At 40.0% G+C, this 13,881-nt stretch overlaps 1 protein-coding gene across 2 annotated transcripts in view; it reads right to left on the minus strand.

Moving 5' to 3' along the window:
* The window catches only part of ripor1 (RHO family interacting cell polarization regulator 1), a 46,690-nt gene that overhangs the window by 24,804 nt on the left and 8,005 nt on the right, over nt 1-13,881 (minus strand). Inside the window, exon 1 of one of the 2 annotated variants that reach the window (XM_041938780.1) lies at nt 7,430-7,667. The exons of the other annotated variant lie outside the window; for it this stretch is intronic. Within the exon in view, the coding sequence (XP_041794714.1) occupies nt 7,430-7,448 (19 nt within the window). The 5' untranslated portion in view covers nt 7,449-7,667. Of the gene's footprint in view, nt 1-7,429; nt 7,668-13,881 lie in introns of those variants that run through there. 2 annotated transcript variants of the gene reach the window in all.

The following is a 13,881-nucleotide window of genomic DNA, read 5'->3' on the forward strand; positions in this document are numbered from 1 at the left end:
TGAAAATCATCAAGCACGTCTGTGTTTATGTGCTGTGGGAGTCTATGGTCAACCATTTGTTGACTTAACCTAGTTTAAGTACTCACACAGAGTACAGAGGAGCTGGGGGGGAGTGAGAGATAAAGGAAGACAACATATTTCAGAGAGAGAAACTGAGTCTGCCAGCGTTGGAGAGTGAACAAAGAGAGCAAGTGGAAAAGTCGGGTCATGCTGAATCCATCACACTCAGGTATTTTCTCCTTTAAGTGTCTGATTAAGCATCATGCTGTGTAGTCACAGCGCTTCACCGTCTCTGTAGCCGAGCCTTCTTTTGTCAAGCGAAATTTTGAAATGTCACAAAAAAGAAAATACAAATGAGGCGTGTTTCCATAAACACGTTTGGAGCAAACAAACAACAAGAGGCGCCTCGGCCACCTGAGAGAAAAATGGAGAGAAGTCTGCGGGAATTTGTATCGTTTGAACAACATGGAATTATTCTTTCATGTCAGATATTGTTGCTCATGTTTCATGATGTCCGAAGACGAAGATTATGAAAACGAAGAGCAGTATGGGAACATCCTGGAAGACGACAAACAAGTTCCCATCTCCCATCTGGCGCATTAACTCTTTTTTAAAAAAGTTTTTCTCTTTTTGAACACGATATTTAAAAATGCACATAAAAACACAGTGATGGAAACACGACTTATGAGAAAGTCTACAAAGAAGTCCATCAGTCTACTGTTACTGGTTACAGTATGTAACCTCAGAGACTCAGTAAGACGTCTCTATGAAACATTTTCATCTTATATTAATGGGTTATACTGTTAGAGTCACTGTCAGTCTACAGTGGCCAGTAAAGGAACATGTTAAGACACTTTCATAACGGAAAGTATAACGGTATCAGAATCATAAAAACAAGCTCATTTACTGGTTAATCTGGTTCTTCGTATGTTTACTTTTGTTTTGGCAGTACTATCATGCACATGGATTTGATGCACTTTTTAGCACCTACCGGGGGAAGCTGAGAGGGTCAAAGTATAAGGTATATATTACAATATGATAGAATGCAATACAATAATGCCACAAACTCAAAATAGCTTGTACAAAAATACAGAATGAAATAGGGAAACAACAATGAACCCGGACCTGGTTGACCCAACATGCATCAAAAACTTCTCACCTTCTCAGAGCCGCAATGTCATACAGTTCATGCTTGAATCAGCACATGGTGCAGTTTATAGCAGTGTGCTTTAAAGATGGGGCTGGCAACGTTGGCGAAACCAGCAAGAGTAAATTTGATAGGGACATTATAGCTGGTGACTAACATTCACACTAAAAAACTCTTTTGTCACAGATTTTTTGAACATGTCTAAACTTTTAATCTTGTGTCACTTGTCTCTGTGCCACACACAACTTTTAGACAGGAAATGTCTAAAAGACTGACTTTGTCTCTGACCCCAAATGTATTACCGTTGATGCACCTTTACTGCCCTCTACAATAACCCAGAAACATACAATCCACTCTGGCATCTTTGATGAGCAGTCTGCAGCCACATTTCCAGCTACTTTTCTCATCTGGCCCATTGCCCTTCTCACTTCACTAATATTAATGACCAAGTTAGTTGGTTTATTGACGACGCCAGACAACAAAGAAAATAATATAGGAAGGCTGAATTTAGATCTTAAGAGGAAATTTAAACTTGAAGTTCATCACTTCCATTTGAAGAAGCTTTTGCTTAAACTGAACCAGACTATTCAAGATGCTCAAGTTACTTTTCTGGTTTAATTAATTGTAATAAACACAACCGAACGTTCTAGTTTAGCATTATTAACCAGCTTGTAAATCCCCCTCATCCTGTTCTTTCCACCTCATCTTTTATTGACCTTTGATCTTTTTTGTAGGCAAGATCAATGGCCTTCACTGTCCCTGCAGATGAACACTGTCACTCACATGGTCCCTCCTCTAGTCCATGTGATAGAATTCCTACAAAATTCCTAAAATCCATCTTTTCTGTTTTTAGGTCCCGGCTTGCTCACATCTGGGACTGTCCCTGACTATTTTAAGATTTCCAGTGTTCAGCCACTTCTTAAAAAAAAAAAAAAAACCTCTCTAAGCCCAGCCCAGTTAGAGGCTTACACATCAGTCTCCATGATGACCTTTTTATCTAGCATCTTTGAAAAAAGTGTCACCAACCAACTCCGGATGTTAATTGAGGCTCATAAAATCTTTGGCAAATTTCAGTCCGGCTTTTGTCACATGCACAGTGCTGACACCACATTACTGAGAGTGACCAATGATATTCTTATGCATGCAAACAAAGGCGAATACTCCATTCTCATCCTGCTTGATCTGACTGCAGCCTTTGACACCATATATCATGAAATCTTCCTTGATAGGTTGCATAACTGTTGGCATTTCTGGCTCAGCTTTAAAATGGCTCCATTCCTAGTCAGTGGTGCTAAAAGTAGCGGTGTTACTAGTTAAACTACATTTCTCGCTAGCGTGGCTGTTTTCTAAATCAAACAGCTTTTCAGTAGCTCATCTCTTTTATTGATCAAGCAGTGCAGTACAGTCCACACAAACTACTTTTCCCCCCAAGTATTTCTGAAGCTCACACGCAGCAGAGCTTTGAGTCTGAGGATCTGAGGACCAGTAAGCAATAACACCACCACACATACACAGACGTGTACATGTAGTCGACAGCAGCACTTTCATATAACAGCGACATCTCGTACCAGTCCTTGACCTGATGCCTAACTCTAATGGACTAACACCAACCTTGATGCGGCTCCACGTCCATGTCAGAGTCCCAGTTCAGACAGGGCAGTGGTAGTCGGCACATTTCTCACTCGGTCACACCCCACTGTCCTGTCTGCTATGTAATCTCCAGCCTGATTATTAGACTTCCATGAGCTAATCAGTCAGCATCCCATTTAGTTTAATGATCCATTAGCTCTATTCAACTCTGGCTCTTTCAGAAGTTGGCGATGTTAAATCCACCAAACTGAAAATGTCCCACAAACTGTGCTGTGCGTTGTGTTCCCTACCTGATCCAAACAGTGGCCCAGTCCTGCCCAATGATAATAATAGATCCAGTCACACCATCTCCTCTGCTATTGATGTTGTCATATAAACACGGGGACGTGGCTCGGTGCCACACACTCAGCCTTCCATACGCCTCTGTGGTAAGCGAGTGTGTGACACCACACCTATTGTTTGATGCTCTCTGGCCTCTCTCTCCCAGACCATTCTGGAAAAACCCTGCCTGGGACCCAACACGCACACACACGCACACACACACACACACACACACACACACACACACCCATCCAAACACAGACCACCACTTAGTTGATGTCTCCTTTATACTGTTTTTGCCTCGCTAGCGGTATGACAGTGTTAGTTCATCAGAGCAAGACATCTCAACAACTACAGTTGTACTAGCCAGATTGATAGAAATTATTAAAAAACATTAAAATTAAGAAAATTTTAAGCTTTGATATGTTGCTGATTGACTACATATAACAGTATGACATATTGTGTAATAATAAATAAAAAACATAATCAAATAATATAATAATCATCAGCATCATCACAATAATAAAAAGATGATAAAAAAATGGAAAATTGAATTCAATCCTATTTTTGTTTGTCAGATTGATGGATAATCAATATTTTGGTGTCATTTTTCTAACTTTTTATTTGTAGGATAAATAAGAATATTGGAGTGGTTTTAGTTCTGTTAGTGTCTTGGGCTGTCTGAGAGGGCGATTGAACGTACATTTGATTGGCTGCCCAGGGCCACTTGTCTTACCTATCATCACACCTGAATTCAAGGGTCACATCCAGTCGTGACCAAACACAGATCCTGCAATCGTTGTATATTGTTGATCCAATTGCTAACTAAGTTATGATAGAACTAAGTGCCCAAATGTATACAGTGAAGGATGGAAAGGAAACGCAATCTGTTGTTTATCTAATGTTGAAAAGTAAGACTCTGTTAGGGGCTTTCGTCTTCACCATAACTCTGGTGGGACACACGAGAAAAGAAAATGGACTTGTGAAGACTTGTGGTATCTCCTGGTGAAATGTAGCCACTGACAACACTGCATATTAAGGTGAACAAAGGGTCAGTCTTTAGTACTGCTTCATCTCATATTAATAGTTTCCTCCCTTCCCTCGCCACTATTTCATACACTGTTCGTTCTCTCACACCCCCACATAACATCCATACAGTTTAGTTTCATACCCAGGCCCTTCATATTACTGTCTTTAGGAGAAGAAAACCCAGGAGGGAGTAACATCCTGCAAGGAGGGCAGGGTCAGGAAAAGACCAGTGCAATTTATGGGTATACTGAGTCACAGGAATAACCCAACAGCCATCCTTGCTCACTTCCAGGAAAATGATACCAGTGTCTGAAAAATGATTATAAAGCTGAACGGGCCAAAGCTGTGAGCCTGGTTTGGTTGTTTAAGTTCTGTTACTGTTATGTGGTAACACAGTCTTTTATTATTAATCCTCACTTACAACTGCATAACCGTGCCACAATAAAAGCAGACACGGTGTTCATTTCAATGGACGACTCATCTCCAGCAAGTATGTGTGATGTTTATTTCATAGAACACTGAAATAATCTCAAACCACTTGCTGGCATTTCTCAGTTTCTTTCCAAGAGTGGGTTGAGGAAATTGCTATTAATTTCATGTCTGTGTGTTGAAGAGGAAGTGTGCTCATTTTATAGATAAACATGTGTTTAGGGTTTTTGGGGAGTACCGCCCCATATGTGGAAAAAGCCGCTGAAAGCCTTTTGTGGCTCCACAGGGAGCTGCACAAAATCTTCAAGTGACCTTGAGTTTGGATTAAAAACGACAAGTTAGCGAATGAAAAAAATAGAAGTGAGCTTCCCATATCTCTGTAGCTCCACTCCTCTTCTCTGCTTGAGACTATAGGCTGCAGGCTGCGTTAGCCGCTACTAACATAACACAGCTGAACCTCCAACCCAACTGTTGGTGGTCTAGTTTCAGTGTGGATGATGTCGGCGCCAGGGCCTGACAAGGAAGAAGAATGTGTGGAATAAAAAAAGACAATGATTCTGGTTCTGCTCCATCAATTTTGGTTAACCTAGCTAATCATAAACACCAGAAGCAGGAGGGAACAGCTGACAGGGGCTCAGTCCAAAGTTCAAAAACACACCTACCCACATCTCTAAAGCTCACTTATTAACGCACTGCATCTTGTCTTATAATCTTATCTAATCTGAGCACAAACAGAAACGTAAAACAACAAGTTTATAGGAGAATTACGTAGCGGAACTATTTCTTGATGAACAACAGCTGAAACGCGCAAAAGTCCCTGAATCTGCTGTAAGATTTGACGAACAACATGCAGGTACATTATGTTTCAGGGCGTCAGTGTTCTATATAGGAAATTGCTTGATAATATTTGGATTAGATGTTGATGATTGTAATTTTACTGTATTTCACTCCTTATCACCCACTTTATCATTTATTATTCCTCCAAAAAATAACCTGTTTTCTATATAATTATTAATATTTACTGTGTCCATCATACTGTAACATGAGTATAAATGTTCATAAAGAGATCTTACGATTAAAAGGTATCATGTCTGAAGGAAGGAGAAACTATACTTTGTCAAAGACTTGAACTAGAAGATAAGGGACTAACACTTGTACCTACAGTAAGAGATGACACTCAGTCTTACTACCACACAAAAAGGCCACAAACAGGGCGAACAGTTCCATAATGTCGCAGTCACTGCAGCTGCCACACCAACTCAAAGCCACCAGCTGACCGGTGTACAGTGAAGACTGGCTGCCACAGTCCTGATCAGGGCTCTGGACTGTAAATACATAGATTTACTTGATGCTATGAAACTGAAAATGGAGTGATCTGCTGTGCTCAGAGCGGAGCTGCATGTTGAGATGTAAAGCTGCATAATCTGCGCTAAGACAAACACAAGAGAAGGATACAGGCATCATGGAGGGCTGATCTGAAAGCTGATGTTGATGTTAATGTTTCCATACTGTAGCTGCCAACAGATCATACAGTGTACTGATCGCTTCTACTGAAATTAAATTCTACAATTTTTGATTTCCATCCTTTTATGTATCTTGTTATTACTGTTATCAGGGGGTTTTCTTGTCCATCTTGTTTTTACAGTAATTTCCTAACCTTGTTTTAATATTCAGTCCATGTCCTTTTTTTATGTGAAGCACTCGGTGCATGTGTATTATTTGTTACAAAGAACTTTGAGCTGCAATTCTTGTATGAAAGCAGGTATAAACCTTAAGTTTTTTATTATTATTATCATTACTTATGGCAAATATACAACAATGATTTCGTAATTTCCCCAAATTTGCTTTCTTGTAAAGCGAGAAATGAACATCAGAAAACAATATTTAAACTACTACAGGACACTGAAACTCTGAATTCATATTCAAGCTGTTTTTTTCAGTTTGGCAGATTTTTAAAGCAAGATGCCAGTGATTCTGCATGATAAATTATAGAAGTAATGACCATTTTTCAAGGCATGCTGTACTGTTTCAGATAGATGAAAATGTTTTCCTTCTGCCTGGAAGAGATTTCATTAAGTTAAAAAAAAGTTAAAAATCAACAAAAATAACATCAGTCGCAAGTTGCAGATTTGATGACAGACTGAATTGAACACAGGGACTTTTGTCATTTTAATTTGCATTATCTAAATAACATTAGATTAAATGAAAAATAGCGTGTGTGCGTTTCATCAGATAATAAGATAAAATCACAGGTGAAATTATTTTGAGCAAAATTTAGGGCTGAGGAATAGTAAAATGGATGAAATGTTCAATATGCTCTGATGACTAAAAAAAAAAAACATACTTGAGACAGGACTAAGACTAAATAAAAAAAAGTAGACAAAATTAACACTAGAGAGGAGGACCAATCATAGTGACCAAAAACTGCTTCACCGTACTGTTCATACAGGTACATCAGTACTGTGACAAGACAGACATGAAAAAATATGAATCTGTCCTTTAAACTCAGTTTAACACATTGGGATATTCAAACAAACCAGATACAAAGTCGAACCAGGCATCAAACCCTGACTACACCTGATAGGGTGTGTGGTGGCAGTGGTACAGTGGAATGAGGAGGAGGAAAATTTCTTTTGACTCCACTAAACAATTTCATTAAATAATGAAAAGTGCTTCTTTTACAGACAGTTCAGACTGTACTGTGTTCAGGAAGAGGAATATAAATATGACATACAAGTGTTGCTCGAAACCAGTCACAGGCTTTGTTGATTTGTTTGACATTGAGAGCGAACTCTCTAGCCATCGACTCATAATAAGTTACAAACCTGCGAACCAGCGACTGGAATTTCATCCAGACAAACACAGAGTTAATGATTAGAAATGAGCTCATGTCCCTGAGCTACTGGTTCATACCTCCATATCCACTGTACATGGTAGCTGTGGTCTTTCTAGCGATGGGTCCACCCAGTCCCAGAAACAAGCGCTCAGTCCTCGCTCCAAGTGGACTTCTAGTGAGTCGACTTTCTTATCTGTCACTTTCCTTTCTCTTGTGCTCTCTCTCTCTGTCTGGCATCTCGTTCACTTCTCTTATCGCTGTCCCGGTCTATTTCCAGTTTTCTCTTCCCCCATATCCACTGTCACACTTGTTAATCCTGTGTCCACTCACCTACTGATCCCCCCTCTCTCTCCCTCTCTCCCTCTCTTTACCACACTGATATAAGAGGAGGGTGGAACAGGGAGGAGGAGGAGGAAAAGGAAAACACAAGGCAGTCCTCCCTCCTTCTTCCTCTTGCTTCCCTGCTGACATCACTGGTTTTTCCTGCCCCTCCTTCTCCCTGTTGAACATATTGTTTCTGACCCAACACACCACACAATTCTTTACCCACCATCCTCCCACAACAATATCCATTTTTCAAACACAGCTAATTGTAAGGCATCACTGGAGGTTTTTAGCACGATTTGAGTGACGGTAAAACATTGACAAAATTCACTTATGCAAGACATAAACGTGCATGCACTCTGCTCTAAATTACTTTGAGGATTTAATGAGGCATTACTTATGAGACAGAACCTTGGGTACATGGATGGTCCTGTTTTTTTGGTGGCACAGACAAAGCAGAGTGACAACAGGAGATGTTTCTTGATCCAAGTGAACACAATCAGGTGGTTGCAAAGGACTCACAATCAAAAAAAAAAAAAGCTGAACCTGGCTCACAGCACAATTCAACATCATACAGCAGCCCAGTGTGTTCGCCAAACACACAGGTAGATTTAGCCATTTTTAGGCTTGATGCTACTTTAGTTTCCACTCCTGTCCAGCCTGCTTTGGGAACGGTTTTCTGGGGATACATTTTCTGCACTGCTTGGAAGGTGATACTAAAACCTGTTCAGTACAGCACCAATTTGGGCTGAATCGCCGACTTTGTGCTGCAAGCAAATCAAAATACTATGTGCACCCTATTTAGGGTTTTTACAGGTGTAATTAGATTAGATCAGAATAGACTTTATTGATCTCACAATGGAGAAATTCCCTCATAAAGAAGCTCTTCAGAAACAGCAAATGGAGGTGCAAATAAGAACAATAAGAACAATAAGATGCAAAATAAAAACAATAAGGGTGCTAATAACAACAATAGAAAGAACAAGAACAAGGTGCAAATGAGCAACAACGGAGGAAAAAAAACAGCAAAAAAAAATAACAACTGTAAGAGTTTAAGTGATCTTTTCCCTGCAGTAGTGGATTTGGATGTTTATAATCAGAGAAGAATGGAGGTTATAATTTTTTGTGTTTCAAAATTAACTCAAATGATCAACAAAATGTGAAGAAGTGACGGTATGTACTGTGTTCTATGTACTGTGTTGCAATAATATCTATGGAAGCTAGCATGCTAACCAACTAGCTGCAGACCTGTCTCGGAATTCCACTTTCAATTTGCTGCGTCGGGGCCACTAGCTGCACACCGCTAACTGAAGTAGCCAGCTAACTAGCTAATGACAGCTAGTAGCTACAGCCATAGATAGCTACAGCAAAGAGTATAGTGAGCAGCAGTTAGCAGTCACTCTGGGGACATGCTGCCCCCTATTGGTTTGGGGTGGCCCTCGACACGTGGCCAATTCTTACATATTCCAAATTTTAGAGTTCAGGCAGCAGGACAGCCCAGGCTGCAGGTTACTGCGGTGGAAAGAGGCCGTTTGTTTCATGAATGGGATAATCCTACTGCTTGCCTTCCAATCGTCAAAACAGAGGATTAAATGATTATTATTGTAATAACTTTAGAGAGTTGGAAAATCCTGACTCACAGTATTATACACCACTGTGTAAGGTTTGGTATCTGATAAACCTCACGGATCTATCAATCAAACTAAACATTCAGGAAACAGCACAGCCACACCCAGTCCTGGCGCCAGAGTAAAGTCACTGGCCAGGCATTTGGTTTTTATGGGCAGCCAATGACAATTGAAGTCAATTCAAAGTCAATGGATTCATACTGAACAGTTCAAAAGTATGTGGGTTCATATGTTAAAAGACCACCATAAAATTTCATGCTAATTTAATGATGACATTTAAAATTCATTTCAGTTGATATGAATCAAGTCTAACCTGATTTTAAGAATGGAAAAGTATGCTAACGTCACGTAGTCCCACCCCACTATTAAACCTTACAATTCATATGCAAACAGTACAAGCCTTAAGTCAGTTATTAGTGCAAGACAAAGTCACTACAACAGCAACATCTTGACAGTTGCATCAGCACCACGGACAACACCACACATCAAACAAGCAAGACTACGACAGCAGTCGTACTGCAGTACTGCAGCTCAGGAGACATTTTATTCTACTCTCACATCTCTATTAGTCGATACTGGCAAAAATACACTAAGACCCAGTATTTTAACCACCAAGAAGCCGGAGGACAATTCAGGAAAACAACAACAACAACAAAAAAAAAAACATGCAACACTCTCGCGAGGCTGATGTCACTCACACTGTTACACATAACTTGAAAACCAGCCTAGCAGATCACCAGCAGAGGGTGTACTTGGCCATATTATTAGAAACAGAGCCAATTATTTCAAACGCAATAAATGAATTTTAATTAATTAATTTTCTTCCACAGTGCTACCAGCCTCAGGCAGACTAGTGCCTGGACCAGATGTTATGGGCTCCGTCAGTATAATATTGAACAGTCTGTCTTGCTGTCATGGGCTCTCTTGAAATAAAAATGGTTCATCTTCTGGGGAACAAAATGACATTCCACCCCAACATGCAATACATCACACTGAGGACTAATGAAACCCTTACATGGGACTTTGAATGGCTGGAGTTGCTTAAGCATTTTTTTTCTTAGCACCACTGGACCAACACAACACCCCACCCAGCCAGCCACCCATCCATGCACACACACACACACACACACACACTAAACCTTCTGCTTTAATTAAACTTGTCTGCACTCATTAAGTCAACTTCTAACATTTTTCTGATAAGTCATCTGCGCATGTGCACGCAGATGCAAACACACACGTGCATTTTGCTGAAATGAAACCACATTCTTCCCATTCCTGTCATATTTCTAATACCCGGACTTGACTGACCAGAAATGCTTGTTTCCCTCAACTTCTTCCTTCTCCACCATTGATTTCCTTTCAATCTTTCCATTTCTGGATCTTGTAAATGTGTATAATGTTTAAATTTAAATGTGTAAGGTAAAATTTAAAGGTGCCTGAATGTTTTATTTAATCACCAAAACAAGCACTGTGTATCCTTGAGGTTTAACAGAAGTATCATTTGCAAAACTGGTTTTCGTTCCTGCCATTGCTGCGTATTTCAGCATATCACTGCCACCTGCTGATCAGCGGAATAATGTGAAATGATTGACAGGACAGTGTCTCGAGTCACCTGCATGCACGTGGTTAGAAACTCTACAAGACACATTTGACTAATTCTCACTGAGCACACAGAGAACTTAGTTTATTGTGGTGATCTTACATGGTAGGATCACACTGTCCGTCTGAAAACAATAGTCGCCAGGGGAAATGATGCATTTTGCAAGTTCCAACATGTGAGAAATGAAAAATCCCATACAGAGGAAGTAAGGAACAGTGGGCAGGGCAGTCTCTAAAATGTTGCACCTTTATCATTCCCATTAGTTCATAAGTCTGGTGACATCATGTAATTATAATGTAGCTCCACCCAACTTCAACCTGGGCACAAGTCACAGGGTCTTTAACAGCTGAGGTGTGTGAATATGAGCTACAAGCAATGATAGCAGGTGGCACATCAGAAAATGCACATGCACCATGCATGCTATATTTTGGAAGCAGCCTACACTTTATTTTACCATCTTCTCTCTTCTTTTTCATCCCCTTATCCATAAATTCTGGTGAAGGCAGTTAATCACCTCTACTTTCTCTTCCCTCTCTCTGTTCCAACATCAAAGGCCTAAATCATGGTCTGGCTTGCTATAACTCACCCAACTTTCCTTTCTCTATAGCATCTTTCCTTACTTTCATCCTCCACTTTAAAGAGGAACATACTGTACGGCTTGTTCATTACCCATTTAACTACAACATATATACGTTTCCATGACTGTTGACCATTTTTCAAAGCATAAGTTTTGAAATAAATTTCCTACCTTCCAGGCAGCCACAAGTTGTAGGTCATTTCCATACAATATGAAAATGAAATGACAAAGACTCAAATCTTGCTGCAGGTAGCCAGTCCATCACAGTGACATATTATTTGCAGTTAAACTCTGCTGGTGCATTGAAGGTTGCTCCATCTCGAAAAACTGGCAGTTTCTTAAATCTAAATCTAATCTAATCATATACACCATATTGCTTTTTGTTTGTTACGATACCTGTATTTGTTATTCTGACAACATACTGTGTAGTAGCTGTTTGACGCAATGCTTTTCTGCCACTTTTAACTTTTAAAATCTTAATAATTAAATACACCATTATGAAGGTCTCAAAGGTTTCCTGATCATGAATAAAAAAAGTAAAGTTTATTAAATGATTACTGTGATGGATTTTTTAAAAGCAACTCTCAAGTTTGTGCAAATTAATTTTCACAACATAATGAAATCACACAAAATGAAATTATCAGTAAAAACTGTCCAGAATGTCAAGTGTACACAGTTTAACAATAATGGGTGGCATGTCTACAGTCCTTTGGTAAGGCTGATGAAATCTATTTCTCTCATTATCTAAGTTTAAGATAGAAAAAGAGTAAACACGCATACCTCTTTGTCCACACTGGCACGAGAGAGAGAGAGAGAGAGAAAGGCACAGAGAGAGAGAGAGAGAGAAAGAAAGGCACAGAGAGAGAGAGAGAGAGAAAGAAAGGCACAGAGAGAGAGAGAGAGAGAGAGAGAGAGAGAGAGAGAGAGAGAGAGACCAAAGGGAGGATTTCATAAACAGAGGAATCCAGAAAAGTAAAGATGGAGACTGGCACAGCCTGAGACTGAGATACACACGCAGACACACAGACACACACACAGGTGCACGCACGCACTCTCTCTGTCTCTCTCTCACGCGCACACACACACAGGTGCACGCGTGCACACACGCATGCACACACTCACACACACACACACAGTAGTCCTCCTGATACATACGTATTTTCTGTGTTGTCTGTAGTCTGTATAACTTTCTCCTTGCTCTCTGTGCCTGTAACCTGAACACAGAAGACATGATTTTTCTTTCTTGTTAAATGATTGATACCTCAGCCTAGAGTAGCCGATCTGATTGCAGGGTGCTCCTTTTCCCAAATTCAAAATCCCTCACTGTGGGAACTAACTTGGATCATTTTTAGGATTATTCTTTTCATTATCATGAGGCTGAGGACTATAGTGGGAATAAAAAACGGAGTCAGTGCCTCACTATGACAGAATGAATTTAAAAGAAAGAAAAATACCATATTTGATATTGACACTGACAAAGAATTTAAAGTGGATCAGTTGCATCTGACCTACACCCACTCTGCTTAATAAGGTCATTATCACCACCAATTCCAATCCGATGTATCAGATCAGCGCATCCCTACTGAGCAGAACTCCCAATGACAACTAAACTCATCGTTATGTGTCAAATCAGTGGTGAGCCCCTTTAGAAGCAGACTTTTTGAGAAATACAATTATTTGCTTTCTTACTTACTTAAGTTATATTGATACTACTTTTTCATGTCTTTATGCTGAATATGAAGAAACCGTGAACAGCTGGTTGGCTTAGCTTAGCTAGTGAAACACAGTTTTCCGGGATTGTCATTTTTGTGGCATCAGCGTGGAGAATGTTGTCAACTCACAGAATCAGAGTTAATTAGCTAGCTGTAGCTGATACAATCTGTCAGCAACAGCCGTCACTTCACCCAACAGAATAAATGGTCTGCTACTGTTTTTATAACTGGAACTGAGAGGTGGGGACTTAGTGAGGGGTCAGTTTAGTGTGAACATGCTCTAAGTCAGCTGGCCTTTGTGCATTAATACATTTCTGACCAGTCACTGCAAGTAGCTGTATTACTGTTTTGTTTGCTATAAGGCTTTTATTGTGAAGCTATAGCAGAAAGTGTTGATTTTGAAAGCATTCAGAACATTTAGCTCCTTCTTCTCATGTTCTCCAGTAACACTTTGTCCTCATCTTGCACAGCCTGACTTTTTAGGCGATCGGAGTGACTCAATATAGACTTAGTTGAGCAGGGACAAACCCTGTACCGTACAGTACTAGCTGATGAAACAAATCATTTTAATCATGTTTCATTCTGGTGAAGTAGAATGAGCTTGGTAATGAGCTGACAGGCTGTTCGTACTTCACTAAGCACCACATGACTGGCTCTGTGATGTGTGTGTGTGGACCCCTGTGAAGTA

Source organism: Chelmon rostratus, chromosome 6 (genome assembly GCF_017976325.1).
Source record: "Chelmon rostratus isolate fCheRos1 chromosome 6, fCheRos1.pri, whole genome shotgun sequence".
NCBI classification, from domain to species: domain Eukaryota; kingdom Metazoa; phylum Chordata; class Actinopteri; order Chaetodontiformes; family Chaetodontidae; genus Chelmon; species Chelmon rostratus.